Raw genomic sequence first — 18,486 nt, 5'->3', positions numbered from 1 at the left:
GCTGGAGTGCAGTGGTACCATCTTGGCTCACTATAACCTCTGCCTCTTGGGTTCAAGCAATTCTCCTGCCTCAGCCTCACAAGTAAATGGGTAATAGGCACCCACCACCACGCTCAGCTAATTTTGTATTTTAGGTAGAGACAGGGTTTCACCATGTTGGCCAGGCTGGTCTTGAACTCCTGACCTCAAGTGATTTGCCTGCCTCGGTCTCCCAAAGTGCTGGAAATACAAGCATGAGCCACCATGCCCAGCCCAGATTACTTTTAAAGCAATACTGCAAAGTCAGGTCTAGAGGTACTACAACAATGATCTGTAACTTTCCAGTGTGCCCAGCCTATCATTTTAGTCAACAAACACCGAAATTTAAATAAATGTGGATAAGAAAAATTATTCCAAAGGAAACTAAGGATGTGCTTCAGTTACAGCGGCATATCCATTCTATGAGCATAATTTTTCCCTAGGAAAATGAGATGGCTACAAATTATCCTAGGATAAGATACTGACAAGAAACTCCTTAAGGAATGGGATTGTAGTCAGTTGAAGCTTGGCTGAGAAGCAACAAGTATCTGTGAATTTAACACGTCTACCCAATGGTGAGTTAACCTATCAGAGTATTAGAAGTTACCTCAAAATTCCTGCCACAGCCCCGGGATCTAGCCTGTGCTCAGTAAATGCTCACTGGATCAAGGGATGGGAGAATACAGAAAGGAACAAGTGACAGAATAGAGTAGGAAAATGCACAGTGCAAACGGTGGCCGCTTGCTGAAGTGTGAGAGCATGGGATGGCAGGAGGAACAGGTGGGAACCCTAGTGGCCGCCACCTTAACCCAGTGGTGGGATCTTCTCCTGGCCTGCTGGGGCCAGGTCTTTTCCTGGAAAAGGGAGCCTCTGTCACACAGCTGCTGAGATGACGGAGGTCAGGCACTTACTGCAGGGCCCAGCACGTGGTTTGTGTTCAATCAGTGATGAGCCAGACACTTCGCTGGGAGCTTTACACACATGCAAGGATTAATAGAGGGAGTGGGAGGATGGCAGGGGGAGGAGAGGCAGTCAGTCTGGCTGGAAATACGTAGAACCAAGATTCAGAAACAATAAATCACCGTCTGTTTTCTTCTCCCTGCTGCCTGACTACCGTGCAGGGTCTGCAGGGCGACTGTCTGTGCCACTGGGTGAGGGTCCTCCTGCTGCCCTGCAGGAGAGCCTGGGAACGGGGCAGGAGTGCCCAAGACCACTCGCCCGCACCTTGGGGCTGGAGGTGGGACTGTCCTGAGCCCCGCCAACGAGCAGCTGCCTGGTCAGGGCTGCTGGCAGAGAATCTTGACGCCTACCACGTTTCCCAGGCATTTTCAAGCATAAACGGGCATCTACAGGAACAGCCGTTCAGGCTGTGTGGACCGTGACTGTAGCGTCCTGGGGCTTCCCAGGAAGAAGGGCCCGCGGAGCTCACGTAGTTCAGCGGCTTTGACACCTCCTTTCCTCCGACTCGCTCACACAGGGACCCATGCAGACAACAGAAGAAGCCGACTCTGGTTAAGCAAAGGTGGGGAGAACCCACAGCTTCCCCAAAGAACCGCCTAAAAACCAGCAACTTGCACAACTCTCATTTTCCAGAGGAAAACTTCAAGAAAAGTGTCTTGAATGGAGAGCCAGCCTGATTCTAACCGCAAGACCCATCAGGCGACCAGCTGCTGCCAGCCCCTGCCAGCCAGGAGTGAATCCCGGCTCGCCAGGTACCGGCGGAGTCACAGTGCAGCTGCTCCTTAACTTCTCTGAGCCCCAATGTCCTTATCTGTGAACTGAAAGCAAAAACGAAAAGCAGTCTTACCTTCCTGAGACCTGTGAGGACACCCTACATGTACAGTGCGTGCAAGGCCTGGCATGTCAGAGGCGCCCGGGGCCGGTGGTGGCTGTTATTAGGGAGAGCCTCGTTAGTGCCCCATGATGAGCAGCAGAGAGCTCGATGGGCTTGCAGATGCAAAGCTCAGTCGGGAAGCCCACTGGTCCAACCAGCTTTCTCACTGAAGCATCCTTGCAACCCCGACAGATTTTGCAGAACTCAGAGCAAACTTAGGACCAGAGAGGTAAGGTCACGTGCCCAGGGTCGCACAGCTGGTCAGCAGAGGAAACAGGATTGAGTGAGGTCTCCTGATCAGGGAGTCCACGTGGTCTTGACTCCGCTGGAGAGGGTGGCGCGCAGCGGACTGGGAGGTGGAGCGGGGTGAGCGATGGGGGCGTGCTTGGCCCTGGGGCCCTGGGGTCAGTGTGGAGGCAGGGACAACCAGGGGGCAGGCAAGTTCTGGCCCTCAGGCTGAGTCCAGAGCAAAAGAGACTTTTAGACAGCTAGTGCCCCTCTGTGCCGCCGACCCTCTAAGAGGCTGGGCAGAGGAGAAGGGGCACAGAGGCGGTCACCCGTGGGCCCTCGGTTCTGCGAGCCTGAGTGAGCTACTGAGACTCCAGAGCCTGTTTTTCTCTCCTCCCTCTGGGAGTGAGAGCTGCCTGCCAGGGTCGTGGGGACCGATGGTGACAGTGTGTGTGGAGCGCATGGCATTGTGCCAATAGAGGGTCATCAGGGAACGCTGGTGACCAGAAGGGGGATAAGGAAGCAAGGGAAGAATGTGGGCAAGAAGAACCCAGTAAACAAGGGTAAGAAGGACAGGGCGGGCACACAGAGGGGAGAGAGGGCCCGGAGCACAGCCCGCCTGGCCTGGGATCCTGCAGGCCCAGAAGGAAGGGGGGCTGGCGCTGGCCTGGGTGTGCAGAGGTGAGTGTGTTTAACAGGCAGAGGCCAGGAGGGAGCGCTGCCCGGGGGCCTGAAACCACTGCTGCAGCTGGTGGGCCACTTGGGGACTTGTCAGAGGTACAGATTCACCAGCCCTGTTGCTCCAGAGGTCCTGGTAGGAGGTGGGGCAGGGCTGAAGAAACTGAGGGACCCCTGACGCAGGTCTGGGGAGGAGTTCGGGTCCCCTGCCCTTAGTCTCAGAAGGAAGACAGGAGACAGGAGGATAAGGCCGAGGAAGGTGGCAGCGTGGGGCCGGGCGCCACATTCAGCGGGGTTCTAGCTCCCTCCAGGAAGGAACCAGGCTCACCTGAAGTGCTTTCCCTGAGAAGGAGCAGGAGGAAGCTGCCCCCAGGGCCTGGAGCCCAGGGAAAGGGCCAAGGGACTGGGGGGGTTGGGAGGGAGGCTGGCTGTGCAGGAGACAGAGGGTGTTTCTGAACCGGAGTGAGGCGGGTCGAAAAGATGACAAGAGGGCAGAAGCAAGCTGCTGCTATTTTCTTCTTCTTACCAATGGCCACTCAGGGCTCTAGACTCTGAGGCCAGCTGCGATGGGCCACAAGCTCAGAGTTCAGCCAATACCAATGGGTGGGCAAGAAATGACCCTCAAACCCAACTGTGCTGCCTCGTGCCTGCAAGCCTGGAGCCAGGTTACCCCATGGGCCATATCCAGGCACCCAGCCTATTTGCACAGCAAAGGGCAGTGCTGGCCCAGGCACCCCAGGAAAAGCAGGTGCAGGCCCACCCCGGGTGCCAGCGAGAGATGCCAGTGCCATCTGCCCTTGGTTCCCAGTCCCAAAGACCAGACTTGAGCAGCCACTCTGAGTTCATAGCCTCACGTAAGCTGGGAAGTGCCGGCAGGAAGCAAGCTCTGCCCATCCGGAGCTGGGGCTTGTCTTCCTTGCTGCCACGGAGGCCCAGGGCCACACACTCTTCCTTACCTACATTTCTCAAGCTCCTCACGGTGATGGCGAAGCCCTTGGTTCGCGGCAACAGGTGGTGCTTGAGGCTAGGCAGCCCCTTGGCCCGGGCCACCTGCATGCTGATCTCGTGCTTCTTCTCCGTGAACCGCGTGCCCTCACAGTGGATCAGGAACTGGAAGGCAGGAGGCAGGGGTCACACACGGCCCCACAGGCACACATGGCCCCATGGTCACATATAGCCCTGAGGTCACAAAAGGCCCTACGGTCACACATCGCCCCACAGGCAAACACGGCCCCATGGTCACACACATTCCTGGGGTTACACACGACCCCACAGTCTCACGTGGCCCCAGTCACATGTGGCCCCGTGGTCACATACAACCCTGAGGTCACACACAGCCCTGGGGTCACACATCTCCCCACAGTCATGTGTCCTGTGGAAGTCCCACGGGGTCCCACGGTCACAGTCCTGCAGGAGCACTTAGGACACAGCTGCTCTGGCGCCGACATACAAAATATTTCTCAGGGTAGTCCCGGAGGTGCTGCAGGCTGGTGGCGACCGTCTTGCGATCCTGCTCCCACTTGCGTGTGCAGAAGACCATCTCGGTGAAGTACCACATCCAGCCGATGATCGGGACGTAGGCCAGCTCTTTCTTGGCCAGGACCTTGGAACCCTGAAACAGAGGAAGGAGCCCAGGGGCCCATGAAGAAGGCGTCAGAGCCACCTCCCGGGGCTGCTGGAGACTGTAGTAGAAAAAGAGGAGAAGGCGTGCATACCAGATGCCTCAGGACAGTCCCAGAACACACGACATCAAGGCCATGGACCCTGGAGCCCTCCCCACCTTTCAGCTAGTGGTCCAGGTTGTGCCCACCCTGCCCGTGTGGGGGCAGAAGGTAAGGGGGCCCTGGTTCTCAGTGCAGAGGGCAGGAGTTGGGAAGGCAGCCTCGAGCAGTCGAGGGTATTCAGGGTCCCAAGGACCCTCCTACCACCATCCAAACGGTTTCCAGGTGACCCCGCACGTGCGCTCACCAAGGCCACCATGCAGCTGTGTGACGCTAATTCGTGCACCTCTTTTCTGCAGATCTCACTCAGTTTTGTGACATTACTATATTACAAAATATAGTAATTCTTGATCCCTGAAAATGTCAAATGCTAGAAAATGTAGCAGTCCCAGGCATGAGGTTAAGATCCTTCTCGAACAGTTGTTGGCCAAATACTCATTTGAGTCCGAATTTTCCAAGACAGCTCGGCCCACTCTGCTGAGCTCCACAGTTGAGGCAAACGGGAGTCACCACTCAGCAGGCCACGGAGCCCAGAGAGATCTCCGGGCATGGCTGGTCTGAGCTGGGAGTAAAACACAGACCAGAAGACGTGCTCAGTGCCCTCCACACCCCCTGCCACACCCCCATCTTTGAGGCCAAGACGGGCAGGGGCACTTGCCAGAGATCTTGAGGTTGACACAGGTGCATGAGCCTGGCCACCAACAGATCCCCTCTGGGGACTCTCAGAGCAGTCCCATGTCCCTGGGCTCAGTTTAGCTGTCACCCGCCAGGTATCCACATCAGCCCCCCACCCCCGACACTGAGGAAGACCAGGGCTTCTGTGGGGTGGAGGGGGCAGCAGAGACACAAGAACTACTTTTTAGCTGATGGATGTTTATCATTTCACCTTAATTTTGGAATTGACCAAGATGCTCCTTGATCGACGGGACAGTGATTGGGCTAGGGCTGTGTGCTGTTGGGGCGGCCCTAAACCTAAGATGCCCACAGCGAGGGGAGCCGTGGCTTCCACACAGCGCTCCCTCCTCTTCTCCCCAGCACTCCCATGCCTCTCTGCAGCGCCAGCTCAGCACAGGGTAAGCTGTGTTCCCCAACCCACTGGCAGAACGGAAGACGGTCTAAACAGCCAACTGCTACCCTACTTTAAAAAAACAAGAAACTTCTTCCCTCACATGGGTAGAAAAGGCAGATACCTTCCAAGTTTAGCATCTCTGTTTTCTGATGGAATTTGTTTTTCATACAAATCCAACGTGCAGATTCTCTCCAAGGGAACTTAGCTATAAAATCAGAAGCGCTGCCCCAGAGGAAGCCAGGCACATCCTCGTGGGTGAGTGAACTCACCAGTGTAGGTGTGAGGCTTACCATGTACGGTGCCCGTGGTATAGTTTTAAATTATATTTACCTGAACTCATTCCAAACAGGTAGCAATATGAAGGAGCTATACACGATGATTGGTTCTGTAGCCAGGAGGCTCTAGAGCAGTAGCCGCTGGCCCTGGGAAGGTGAGAGGCCCCACGCAGTCCGTCATGGCTTCTGCTGGGGAAAAGCGCTCTCATGATGTCCTATTCACACTTTTATCCTGCAAGAGCCCAGTGGGTCCTAGTGGCTGGCCTCTGATGACCTGCTGCTAAAAGGAAATGACAACTTTGACAGTGATGTGGGTGTCTAGACCCACAGACGGTCACCTGGAAGGGGACTCTATTTCCATCCCTGTTAGGTCACCAAAAACTGTTTAGATGCCACACAGAAGACACGTCCCGTGGGTTATGGTGTGCACCATATATTTTACAACACCATAGAGGAGTCAGCAGGCTGCCGTCTTCGGGACAGGGCAAAAGCTGATTTTTTTTTTTTTTTTTTTTTTTTTTTGAGAAGGGAGTCTCACTGTCACCCAGGCTAGAGTGCAGTGGTACTGCAACCTCCAACTCCTGCCTCAACCTCCTGAGTAGCTGGGATTACAGGTGTGCACCACCATGCTCGGCTTTTTGTATTTTTAGTAGAGATGGGGTTTCACCATGTTGGTCAGGCTGGTCTCAAAATCCTGACCTTGTGATCCTCTCGCCTCAGCCTCCCAAAGTGCTGGGATTACAGGCATGAGCCACCACACCAGGCCAATTTTTGTATTTTAGTAGAGACGGTGTTTCATCACGTTGGCCACGCTAGTCTCTAACTCCTGACCTCAGGTGATCCATCCACCTCGGCCTCCCAAAGTGCTGGGATTACATGATCAAAAGGAACTGAAGAGGCCGGGCGCGGTGGCTCAAGCCTGTAATCCCAGCACTTTGGGAGGCCGAGGCGGGTGGATCACGAGGTCAAGAGATCGAGACCATCCTGGTCAACACCGTGAAATCCCGTCTCTACTAAAAATACAAAAAATCGCCTGGGCGTGGTGGCGCGAGCCTGTAATCCCAGCTACTCAGGAGGCTGAGGCAAGAGAATTGCCTGAACCCAGGAGGCGGAGGTTGCGGTGAGCCGAGATCGCACCATTGCACTCCAGCCTGGGTAACAAGAGCGAAACTCCGTCTCAAAAGAAAAAAAAAGAAAAAAAGAAAAAAAAAAAAAAGGAACTGAAGAGACAAACCTTTCTTTATACTGACTTAATCCATTTTCAGCCTTAACATTTTGGATGTTATCAATACACCTAGGTTTTTATGTTAATTATGTTTGATAAGAAATGTGCTAAAACATTAAGGTAGAAACTTTCACCTTCCAAACTGAAGAAACGTCACACAATTCCCTTTCCCTGGCGGGGCTGCATGAAAGGCTCTGGAATGAGACAGTCCTGTCTCTAACCAGTGTCCACCATGACGCACTGTGTGACTGTGCTCAAGATCCTCAGCCTTCCTGAACTTCTGTTCCCCCTCTATGTGATGAGGAAGACAGTACATATCCCCTGGAGTCCCTGTAAAGATTGAATAATGTATGGAAATGTCTACAAAACCACAGAGTTGAGACTGTCATGGGTGTTCAATAACTTGTTATTTTCATCACAGAGCAAGCAGTGCTGAATATCTCCTTATTCAACCCATTTTCTAAGCCATGCTTTAGTGTAATGGTAACAATAGACTACATTTATTCAACCACAATTGAATAGGTAACCTGTACAGAGAGTTGCCTGAGCTGACTCACTTATGACAAAGAGACTACAAAGTACTATGACAGTATGCTGACAGCTCCCCAGGGAACAGGTTCAATACGCTATAACATCGCCCTCCCAATCAGAGGCCAAGCAGAGGCTTCCACGTGTGATGCCAACAGCTTTCAGAGAGAATGTACAAGAAAATATACCAATTTCATCAATTCTGGATTGATTTCGGAGGTCAACCTGAAAGGATTTACTGATGAGTTCGCTTTAGCGACAGAGCTGTCTAGATACAAGCATATTCAGACAATCTAAAGTTATGGAGTACCCCACTGTGGAGAGAGACAGTGAGAGAGCTGTGTAGGGCAGCTGCTTGGGGCTGATCTAGTTGAGTGGCCCATCCTGAGGACCCCCACGGCTCAGGGCAGCAGCCAGCACCACAACCTGGTCAGCACCTCTGGCAAGTGGGCCAGCCCTTGTAGAGACCCTGGGCACTGGAAAGAGCCAGTGCAGGGCGGGACTGAGACCCAGGACAGCGACGCTGACATTCTGAAGCTCGACAGCCTCTGGAGTGAAGTCTAGTTAAGGCCTTCTCCAAAATGGCAACCCGCCGAGGCGTAGAGTGAAGATTCCAAGCCCTGGAGTGCACGGAGCATGGCAGGAGCAGCAGGGTGTCCTGCTGCTGCGAAGCCTCCACCCCCACTAACACGAGCAAGGAACCCCTCTGGGCTGAGGCTCTATGGCCAGCTTTGTTTGCAAATGTCCAGTCGTTCCTGAAGTTTGCCAGTATGGCCACCAGTTAGTCATCTGGGTTCACTCAAGGTGATTTATTTCTACTAAATATATAAAATGAGGTATCTTAAGTGGAACTTGGAAAACAGGCGAGATGTTCCTTAACAATAAAGCAGGCTAAACAGCCCACCCTTGAGTCCTCTGACTGTTTTCTTGGCTACCAGCTGGAGACACTGTAGCAAATGTTTCCGTTCCCTGGAGCCCAGACAAGCCATCGGCCCTGATCACTCCCGAGTCCTTGCAAGTCCCCCGACAGGGCAGCCTCCATTCTGATGCATGGTGCGTAAGCTCACAATCTTCAACCCAACGCTGCTCTGTCCATGCAAAAGTGTTGATTAAGAAGCCCCTATGCCAGGCACTGTGCAGGTGCCAAGAACACAATATCCAGTGCCCGGCATAAGAGGGCTTCTTAATCGATACCTTTGCACAGACGGAGCAGCCTTGGGTTGAAGATCTGTGGCCTTGAGGTGCCCAGTCTTGTGGGAAGGGAGAAGCAGAATGCTTTCAGTTTCTGTGTTCCACTTCCACCATTAAACCCCGCCAGTAAGTTGTACACCCTCCTGGAAAGAAAGGTGTGTGCGAGAGAGGATGGTGTGGGCCTGGAATCTTCCCCTAAGTTATAGCCAAATTCTGAAAAGACTGGCACTCAAAATAATGAACCAGTTTGTGTGCACGCATGCATGCGTGTGTGTGTGCATGTGTGTATCAAAAGGTGATTTTTTTTTTTTTTTTTTTTTTTTTTTTTTGAGACAGAGTCTTGCTATGCCGCCAGGCTGGAGTGCAGTGGTGCAATCTCAGCTCACTGCAATCTCTGCCTCCCAGCTTCAAACGATTCTCCCATCTCAGCCTCCTGAGTAGCTGGGTGTACAGGCACCTGCCACCATGCCCAATGGATTTTTTGTAATTTTAGTAGAGATGGGGTTTTGTCATGTTGGCCAGGCTGGTCTCAAACTCCTCACCTCATGTGATCCAGCCCGCCTTGGCCTCCCAAAGTACTGGGATTACAGACTCCATCGCTGCCGACCGCGGTAGCGCAAGTGTGCCGGGCCTCGCTCACACTGCATTCCTTTCTCTTGCTTTCTGCCTTCTCTGACGCTGAGAGGAAAACACTATAGACCTTACGCTACCCAAAAAACCTCAAGAGAGTCTCAGAACAAAATGAACCCTGTTCCACAATTCGTCACAGCTGCAGGGGAAATGCATAAAGCAAACACAAAATGAAAGCACTCTCTAAGCATTCACCTCAGGCTGGAATTAGAGACCTAGCCTCCGGCCACGTGCGGCAGAGTACGCGGGCCCTGCACTCCTGCCTGGCCTCCTCCAGCCAACCTCCCCCGCTTTCTCGGGCTCCAGACTACTCTGGGTTGGACAGGCGTGCGAATGTGCAGAGAGGAGAGGAGGACCGTTCGGAGGACCAACGTGGAGGCCTGAACCAGCAGGATACGGATCCCTCCTGGCTCTGCTTTGAGGAGTCATGGTCACGGCTGCCAGGATAAACAGCTGGGAGAGGAGCTTCCTGTACAGAGCCCTTATCCACCTGCCTGGACCCAAGGCCTCAAGGCCCCTTCCCCGTTTCTCTTCTGAACGGATAGCGCAGCCCTTGTGGGATGGCATCAGCCTTGCAGATTGGAAGAGGGAGCAGAGGCATTATGGGGCAGGTGGGAAAACCGGACGTCCCCAGGGCAGAAAGTAATAGTGATTGGCCTTGCCCTGCATCTGTAGCCAATAGGTGCTTGCTGAACAGCTGCAGGAAGCACGGGTGATGGGTCACGGGAGGGCACTAAACACAAAGCAGGAGGGAGTGAGGAGCGGGGGTTTGTGGGATGATACCGAGTAGGTGCACGCAGACAGCACAGGCTGTGACCGTTTGCTGCGGGCCGTGCACAGGGAGAGAAAGCCCCACGCTTTCAGCAACCCTGGCTTCGTGATCGGTGGGCTCAGACCCTGGCTTGTTAAAGACACTGCCAAAGGATCCTGGTCAACAAAAAGAAGACCCGTTGTGTCCAGTGTGGGACCGCACTTTCAAAGATGAGCATGCGCGACCACTTCCAGGGTGTTGGTCGGTATGAACCCGTGAGCTGCCCACTTCTTCCTGGCCGGTGATTCGCCTGGCCACCTCGGTGGCCACCATTCTCTCAGGTTCCTCATCCATGTGATTCCAGATCCCAGCACACCTGCCAAACCGGTGAACGGTAGGAGGCAGAGGGTGGCGTCCCTGCCCACTTCTGGTGTGGGGTCCGCGCCTGCAGAGCTGAGAAGGGCATCGGCCATACACTCAGGTGGTGCCAGTGGTGAGGACAGTGCAAGACCACCCTACAGAGCTGACCAAACCACATGGTGGGCATATCTGCTGGAAACACCCCTCCATATCTGGAGACTCCTGACTTCTCTTTAGAAAAACAGCACTGGACAAGCGCGTGTGTGAGAAGCAGCTGGGGAAAGGCGGGTGAACAGTGCTGTGTTGCATTACAGGGTCTCCTACAGAACCACACACACTCAACACTCGCCAGACACATATTTTGAAGGTTATTGACTGCTATCGCCACATTGAAAAATCCTTCTGTTTAAAGGGGCAGTACAAGGCTTCATGGGCAACCTCACACACAGGCCCTCTGCCTAGGAAGGATGATGCCACTCTCCTCCTCTCACCTTTCTCCAGGCAAAGAAACGCAGTGCTGCTATTTTTTTTGCTGTTTTATTTATTGATTTATGTTCATAGAAACGGGGATCTCACTGTGTTGCCCAGGCTGGTCTCGAACTCTTGGCTTTAAGCCATCCTCCCGCTATGGCCTTCCAAACCACTGAATTACAGGCGTGAGCCACTGTGCCAGGCCAGAAATACAACATTCTGATCTGTGTTCAGGCCCAGCTGTATTATATATTTACTAAGAGAGGCAAGGAAAGGTCTCAGACCAAATGTCATGTCACTGTAGGGTAGGGGCCACCAAGGGGCCCCGTGATCCTGGCCTCCTGGCGTCCACACCCCTGTACATCCGGCCCCGCATCCCTGGAGCACGGGCTGTGCTTACTGATCCACTTCCAACAGCCAGTACGGAGAGAAGGGATGGGAGGTCTCTCCCAGGTCCCGGTTACAGAAGCCCCACAGCGCCTGCCCTGGGTACCCGCTCACTCTCTCTCTAGCATGGCTCACCCTCGGGGATGCAGCTGCCATATCCCGGGAAACCCTGTGTTTTAAAACGAGCCTGTGTGGTGAGGAATGGAAGCTGGGCAACAAACCCGTGAGTGAGCTTGGAGGCAGGTCACACACAGCCCCAAGCAGTGGCGGACTGCCCTCCCTAGAGACCCTGCCAGTGCCCCCGCTCAGCTGCACCTGGATTCCTGACCACACAGCCAGGGGACGTTTATGGACACTTGCTGTTTTCAGCCGCTATGTTTTGGGTCTCGTCCCGCTGCCATGGATAACTAACCCATATGGCTTCTTTAAGGATCTGAAGACAAATATCCCAGTTGGCCCAGCAGATAAATATTGAGAATATAATAATAGCTACTGCTCATGGAGTGCTTGCCAGGGCCTGGCGCTGCCCAGACAGGATGGTCATGCTCTTACGTAACCAGCCGGGGCCTGCTAAGGAAAAAAGATAAGCAAACAGGGACCCGAAGCCTTAGGAAACTGCCCTGTGCTTGCACACCACGGTCTGTTGGGCACCTTAGTGACCTGCGCCCCAGCTGCCCGCATGTCACTCTCATCGCCAGGGTGGAAAGGTTCAGCCTGTGACTCCAAGATCAACCAAAGCCTTCGGAGCCCTGGCACACGCCAGGAAGCGCCTGCTCCCAGGAGAACCAGAGCCTCTGGGCAGTGCAGTGGGCAGTGGCCACACAGGATCCCGAGTGTATCTACAAGGCCGAAAGCCTCTCTGGTAAAAAGAGAATTCTGTTACTTCCCCCAAAATCCTATTTTACATTCAATAATGCCACTGTCACAAATTTCTGCAAATTTCACTGACTTCAATTTAAACTCTTTTCCCTTTGGGTTGTTACAGGTGAGGATGAAAAGTGTCTGGTCAGGAACCTTCTTCTGTTCCCTTCCTCTTTAAAAAGCAAATTCTGCAGACTCCAGAAGGATCTTAAAATTATGTTATTCAAGAAAAAGCAGAGAGATGAACGAGGTGTTCTTTTTTTCCTGAAGGTCCCTGAAGACAAAAGCTGCTGCTGAGCAATGAATATAACGCAGTGCTGTTCCTTACCCCTTCCAGGGTGGCCGAGACCAGCACCAGGCAACGTCACCCACTGTCATGGGCTGCAGCTCCTCCAGTAGGTGGCAAAGCTGCTCCCCGTGATGTAGGGAGGGGGTTCCCTGGGAGGACATAGCTGGCAGCTCCCGTCCGCGCCGGCCAGTGCCCCCCGCATGCCTGCCCTCCTCCATCCTCTCAGGGCACCTGCTCTGCGAGCACCCTGCTTCGTGAGAAGGCACAGCAAGCACTGGCTGTTTCTATGGTGTTTGCAGAAGAGAAGACTCAGGGCCTAAGGAAGCACTTTAGCAAGAATCTAGAAACCCCAAGGTCTCCACTGAGCAAGGCTCCCAAACTTCCAGTGACAACAGAAGAGGCATCGCCCTGGCCCCCGGCTCCCAGACCTGCCTACTTCACCTGCAAGTGGAGCCCCCAAAGACTCTAAACGCCTAAGAGTATAGTCTCCGCCATCAGTGGCAGGACCCAGACACCCTTACATACAGCATGAGTTGTTTGGTGTTCACAGAAATGAGTGAAGTCCTATAAATATGGTATCACTGACGAAATCAGAGGTGGGAGGTGCGGTCCCCAGGCTGCAGGCAGGGTGGGCGTGCTGTGGATTCACCTTTTGGCCATCAGCGCTCCCACCCCTATGCTCAGACTTGTAAAATGATCAGGGATTCCAAAACCTTTGGGAGTAAAACCCTAAATCAGGCGTCCCCAAACTTTTTACACAGGGGGCCAGTTCTCTGTCCCTCAGACCGCTGGAGGGCCGCCACATACTGTGCTCCTCTCACTGATGACCAATGAAAGAGGTGCCCCTTCCTGAAGTGAGGCGGGGGGTGGTGGGGGCCGGATAAATGGCCTCAGGGGTCCGCATGTGGCCCGCGGGGCCGTAGTTTGGGGACGCCTGCCCTAAATGGTGCTGAGATTAAATTCCCTCTCTATGAAAGTCTCTTCCTCCCTGTGCTCCACGTCCCCTCTCCGGGCCTGGGTCCCTCCCTGCACGTGTTGTGGGGCTCACTGTTCTCCCTCATCTGTGCCTGTCCCCGTGCCTGCTGGTGCTGGGTGTCTGGGTGCTTCTCTGGCGCCTCTGTGCATGGCCCTGCTCTGCCAGCTCCTGCGGCTCCGTCCCCAACCCTGTGAAGGTACAGGTGACTTGCACCTCTCAGAATGAGGCCTTTGCACATCACGAGCCAGGAAGGCATTAGAGACCTGGTCCCGACTGCAGCTGGTCTGGGCCGTTTTAGGGTAGTCAGGGCCCTGTCTCTGGAGCAGGTCTTGGGCCCCAGGGCCCCTGCTTTTGTGGCCCCCACATCTTCTGGGAAAGAGCAGAAGCTTTGAAATCAGACTTAAGAGCTATCGTTCCCAGGCAAACCACTCAGCCAAACTGAGGCTCTGGCGATTTATAAAATGTGGATAATAATATCTAAGGATTAGAAATTACAGAAATAAGGTGAACAGCACACAGAGGGAGCTTGTGGGCGTAACGCCACCACAGGGCAAGCAGGAATTGGACGGCACCTCCAAGTTTAATAGGCTTTCTGCTGTGCCTCAGGGTCCCCTGCTCCATGAATTACGGAAGTTTTCACATTCTAAGCATGAACACTACCAAGAGCTATTTACAAAGCCTGGAAAATCACCAGCTGCCTCTAAACTACAGTCTGAGTTCCAGGAGACGCTGGCACCTCAGAAAGCCTAGCTGTAATGGTGGCGAGACAGGTGACCCGCCAGTCAAGTCACGCCGGTACCCTATACCCTTCCTCCTGAGCAGGAGAACCCCGTCATTCATCCCTGGCATCCACGATAGGGTTAGGACTACGACATTCTAAGGGGCAATCTCTCATCAGAGAGAATAAAACCACAAAGCTGCAACTCAGATCTCTGCCAAGTTCTCCAAATCAGAGAATGCTGGTTACTAGAATGTTTGCTCTTGTTCCTGGAACTATATTTGCACACACACACACGTGCGTACACACATACCGATATCAAGTTCACACTGGGAGACTAAATAGGAAAACTAAATGAGAAAATGGTGGGCAGGAGTTTGTCTTTACCTGCCTCCAGGAATCAGACCCACTGAATCTTCTAGTCCCATCTGTCCTCCATGGGTTCATAGCCCCCATCTCCAGTCTTCCAAACACCATGATTTTGCCTTCAGGGGCTACCAAAGACCAAGGTGATTTCAGCAGCCCCCTTATCTGTGTACAGGGCATTGTTCCCAGGTGCAAAATCTGATCTCCAAGTTCTGGTGCAAACTCTTAGGACCTTTCCTGCCCCCGCTCCAATGTACACTGCGTTCCTCCTGGAATACCCAAGTGCTGCAGATGACTTTGATTCAGCTATGGGACAGAGGCTCAACCGCTACACACCGCGGTGTGTTAACAGATGACAAAAGTCAACTGAAGAGACCCAGTTCCAAAGGCACGCAAGCTCCGGGCAAGGAATCAAACTAGCTGGGAGAAAAACAGAATTTCAGAAAAATTCTCAATTCTGCAGTTCACTCTCTCACTTAGGGACTCAAAGTTCTTAAGCCTCCAATGATCAAAATGCAGAGGTGATGTCTGCCTGTTAGCCAAAGAGGCAGTAGAGCATGGAATTGAGAAATATGGATGGGAGTGAAATCCAAATCTAATTACGGCTGTGTGACTCTGAGCCGAATATTTAAGCTCTATATAACTTAGTTTTTTAAAAAAGAATGTGGCACGTCATCTATTCATGTTGCTGTAAGGATTACATAAATGAATCGCATGTAAAACGCCCAGCAGGAGCAATTGTTGAGTACCTCTTATGATTGCCCAAAAGAAGCTGTTAAGCCTGACTCCAAGCAAGAGTGAAAGGCAGCTTATTAGCAACATTTCATCAAGTAGAAACTCTGTTGATTCTTCTGCAAGTTCTGAATGACCAAGAGCAAAGGGCAGGTGGTGGCGCTGACCCAGAGAAATGTGTGAGGCAGGGGTGAATTCATCTCCAACTTACCCCTAAGAGCCCAAAGCGTTCGGACAGGCTCCAGCCACAGAGAAAGTCAATTTCAAACTTGTGGTTGAGAACCACGATGGCATTTTCCTTCCCATACTTGGGGTAGGCGTGCGGGTCCGTGAAGATGGTGCATTCCGTGCCCGACCACCACTCCAGCAGCATCACCAGCTCTGGAACAAACCACAACAGACAGATGTTTACGTCACGCAGCCTTGTCCTCGGGGCTCGGCTGAGAGCGGGGCTCGGGGAGAGGGTAACTGCTGGGGCAAAGTTCTGGGTCGCTGCAGCACAGACCTTGGTCCTTGAGAGGGTTCAGAAGCAGAAGGCAAAACAAGAAAGACTTCACGACTTTCTCCAGGGAAGAAGAGGGTGCCTGGAGAAGGCAAACGACTTCCATTCCTTGATTAAGTACCTTGGGGGAAAATAAATCACAAAGCCAGAATCCGTCAAGAATTCACGCCCTTGTAAGGCAGCGTGTGATGAGGCACAGAATTCTTAATATCCTGGAAAATGACGAGTTGGGATACTTATAAACTCCATCAAAGAATATTAAATACCCAACTTTCCTCTCCCACTTCTGACACTTGAGGGCACAGGGAGGAATGGAGGGTGGTGGTGCCAGGAGCAGGGACCACAGCACCCGCAGGGCAGGGGGGGTGAGAGTCACTACACGCAGGTCTGAACAGAACCATTAAAATATTCTTTGTAGGGGCTTGCGCAAAGAAAAGATTCCTTTTTCAGGCAATGATGACCACTTGTCATTTATTCTTCAGTGATGCCTCCCATCCAGGGAACTTATTCCCACTCTAGCAGGCTCAGGAAAAGCCTCTATGGTAGAAACTGTCCAGAAGAACAGTTGAATGTGGGTGATCAGCTTTGAAAGTGACTCTTAAAGTTGATGGTGTTCAGTAGGGGGTGGCACCTGAGTGCTCTGCGAGGGTCGTGCCTCCTCCCTGCCCCCCCCCCTTTTTTTTTGAGACAGGTGTTGCTCTGTTACCCAGGCTGGAGTACAGTGGTGTGATCAAAACTCACTGCAGCCTCAACCTCCCAGGCTCAAGTGATCCTCCCACCTCAGCCTCCTGACTAGCTGGGACTACAAGCCTCCACCACCAGGCCTGGCTACTTTCTTGGGTTTTTTTTTTTTTTTTTTTTTGAGACATTTTGCCATGTTGCCTGCAGGGTAGACTCCTGGGTTCAAGCAGTCTTCCCACCTTGGCCTCCCGAAGTGCTGGGATTACAGGCGTGAGCCACCACACCGGGCCATGTGTCCACCTTTTTAAATCACCAGTTAGTGGGGCACGCATGTAGCAGGGGACTCACTCCCTCCCCACCCCATCCCCACCCTACATACATATAAAGGCAGGTGGATTTCGCCTTGATTCCATATGAGCTTAGTGTTCTAGCTCAAATGGCTGTCCTTGGAAACTTTTCACCTCCAGGCTGGAGGCTGAAGGCTAGCTGTGGAGCAGCAGAACCCTCTAGAAGACATCACAGTCCCGTTTTTAAGCAGTTAGCCCCGTGGGACTTTGAACAAATTAACCTTACAACACCACGGTGTCTTAATCTTTGGAATGGGGTTGCCCCAAAGGGTTTTGTGAGCGTAAAGTGCGTAACAGAGTATGTGCTCAGTATAGAGCACGTTGTAAGCTCCCGGCAAACTGAAGCTATCCATATCCTTAAAAATGAACAAAACCACTCCCCTTCCTTCTCCAGAAGTGAACCATAAAAAAGCGTCTACCTAATTCTAGGAACTGAGAAAACATCCAGCCCCCATTCAGTTGTCCACCAGGTCACAGCATTGGTGGAAGCAGAAGCACAAGTCAAGGAAGAGTGACGCGTCCTGGGAGTCGGTCGTGGGAGTTTGCTGGCGGGCGGGGGTGAGGGGGCAGGGTAACCACATGCAGCCTGGTGGGACAGTCTGACGAAGGGACGGAGGGACAATGTGTTAGCATGATGAAGGGATGGAGGGACGATGTGTTAGCATGACAAACGGATGGAGGGACAATGTATTAGCATGGGGTAGAAAGACGTCTGTAGCACTGTGCTGAGTTTTTCTAGGCACGAGGAGGGGAAGGATCAGTCTCTTCCACTACTGACCAAGGAGCACAGATAAGCACCAAAGCACAACTCTGCGGAGTGTCTGCGAGAGAAAGCTGAACCTTCCAAGACAGTCACATTTCCTGTGGGTCACAGGCCAAATGCCTCTGCGTGGGACTCCCTGCCCAAGGCCAGTTCCCACCGCCCCACCCCATTCACATGTTCCCCGGCACCCTCCACAGCCCTATCACAGCTGTGACTAAAGCAATGAGTCACTATATACAGAGCTCTGTATCACTGTATACACAGCACGGGCACCACGAGACAGCAACTGTACTGTGTGGTTCACCCTGACCTTAGCCTCGACTCCAAGCTCAGTAAGTGCCCCGCACACAGATGCTTTCAACAAATGCCACATGATTACCTAACGCGTGCGGACACTCTGCGAAGTACAGGAGATGAGCAAACATTCAGCTCCGATCCCGGCTCCCCTCCAGCTTACAGCTCAGGGAAAAGACAGCTACACACCACAGAACAACGTCCGTCACAGGGAAAGGAGAAAGGCCTGTTAAGAGGATCACTGCTGAATATCGTCCTTGCGGATCTGGGAGTCAGACACATCCAGGTGTGTCTCCACCGATCCAGGTGGAGCCACTTACTAGTCGTGAGACTTACAGCATGTTTCCCAATGTCCCCCTTCTCTGTAAAATCGGGATAGGTAAACGCCATTAGAGACGCTGTGGATATTAAATAGAGTATGGATTCAAGACACCTAGCGTGACACTGGGCATAGTAGGCAATCAATACAAGCTTTTAAATTACTATTATGCGCATAATAATTTTATCACACACAAAGGCTCTGTGACCACTGAAGGGGAGAGGAAGGAGGAGAGACAGAGGCAGATGGAGAGAAACCCAGAGAGAGCATCG

At 52.8% G+C, this 18,486-nt stretch overlaps 1 protein-coding gene and 1 pseudogene across 1 annotated transcript in view; both read right to left on the bottom strand.

Moving 5' to 3' along the window:
* The window catches only part of AGPAT4 (1-acylglycerol-3-phosphate O-acyltransferase 4), a 132,343-nt gene that overhangs the window by 14,824 nt on the left and 99,033 nt on the right, over positions 1 to 18,486 (bottom strand). The window contains exons 3-5 of the mRNA XM_003933782.4: positions 15,520 to 15,689; positions 4,209 to 4,370; positions 3,715 to 3,868 (exon numbers count right to left, since the gene is read on the bottom strand). Of these exons, the coding sequence (XP_003933831.2) occupies positions 3,715 to 3,868; positions 4,209 to 4,370; positions 15,520 to 15,689 (486 nt within the window). The remainder of the gene's footprint in view (positions 1 to 3,714; positions 3,869 to 4,208; positions 4,371 to 15,519; positions 15,690 to 18,486) is intronic.
* Positions 6,757 to 15,512, bottom strand: LOC141584225 (putative uncharacterized protein encoded by AGPAT4-IT1; annotated as a pseudogene).

The sequence above is a fragment of the Saimiri boliviensis genome, chromosome 4 (assembly GCF_048565385.1).
Source record: "Saimiri boliviensis isolate mSaiBol1 chromosome 4, mSaiBol1.pri, whole genome shotgun sequence".
Taxonomy (NCBI): Eukaryota; Metazoa; Chordata; class Mammalia; order Primates; family Cebidae; genus Saimiri; species Saimiri boliviensis.
Note: the sequence above shows the minus strand (reverse complement) of the source record. Positions and strands in the feature narration are given on the sequence as shown.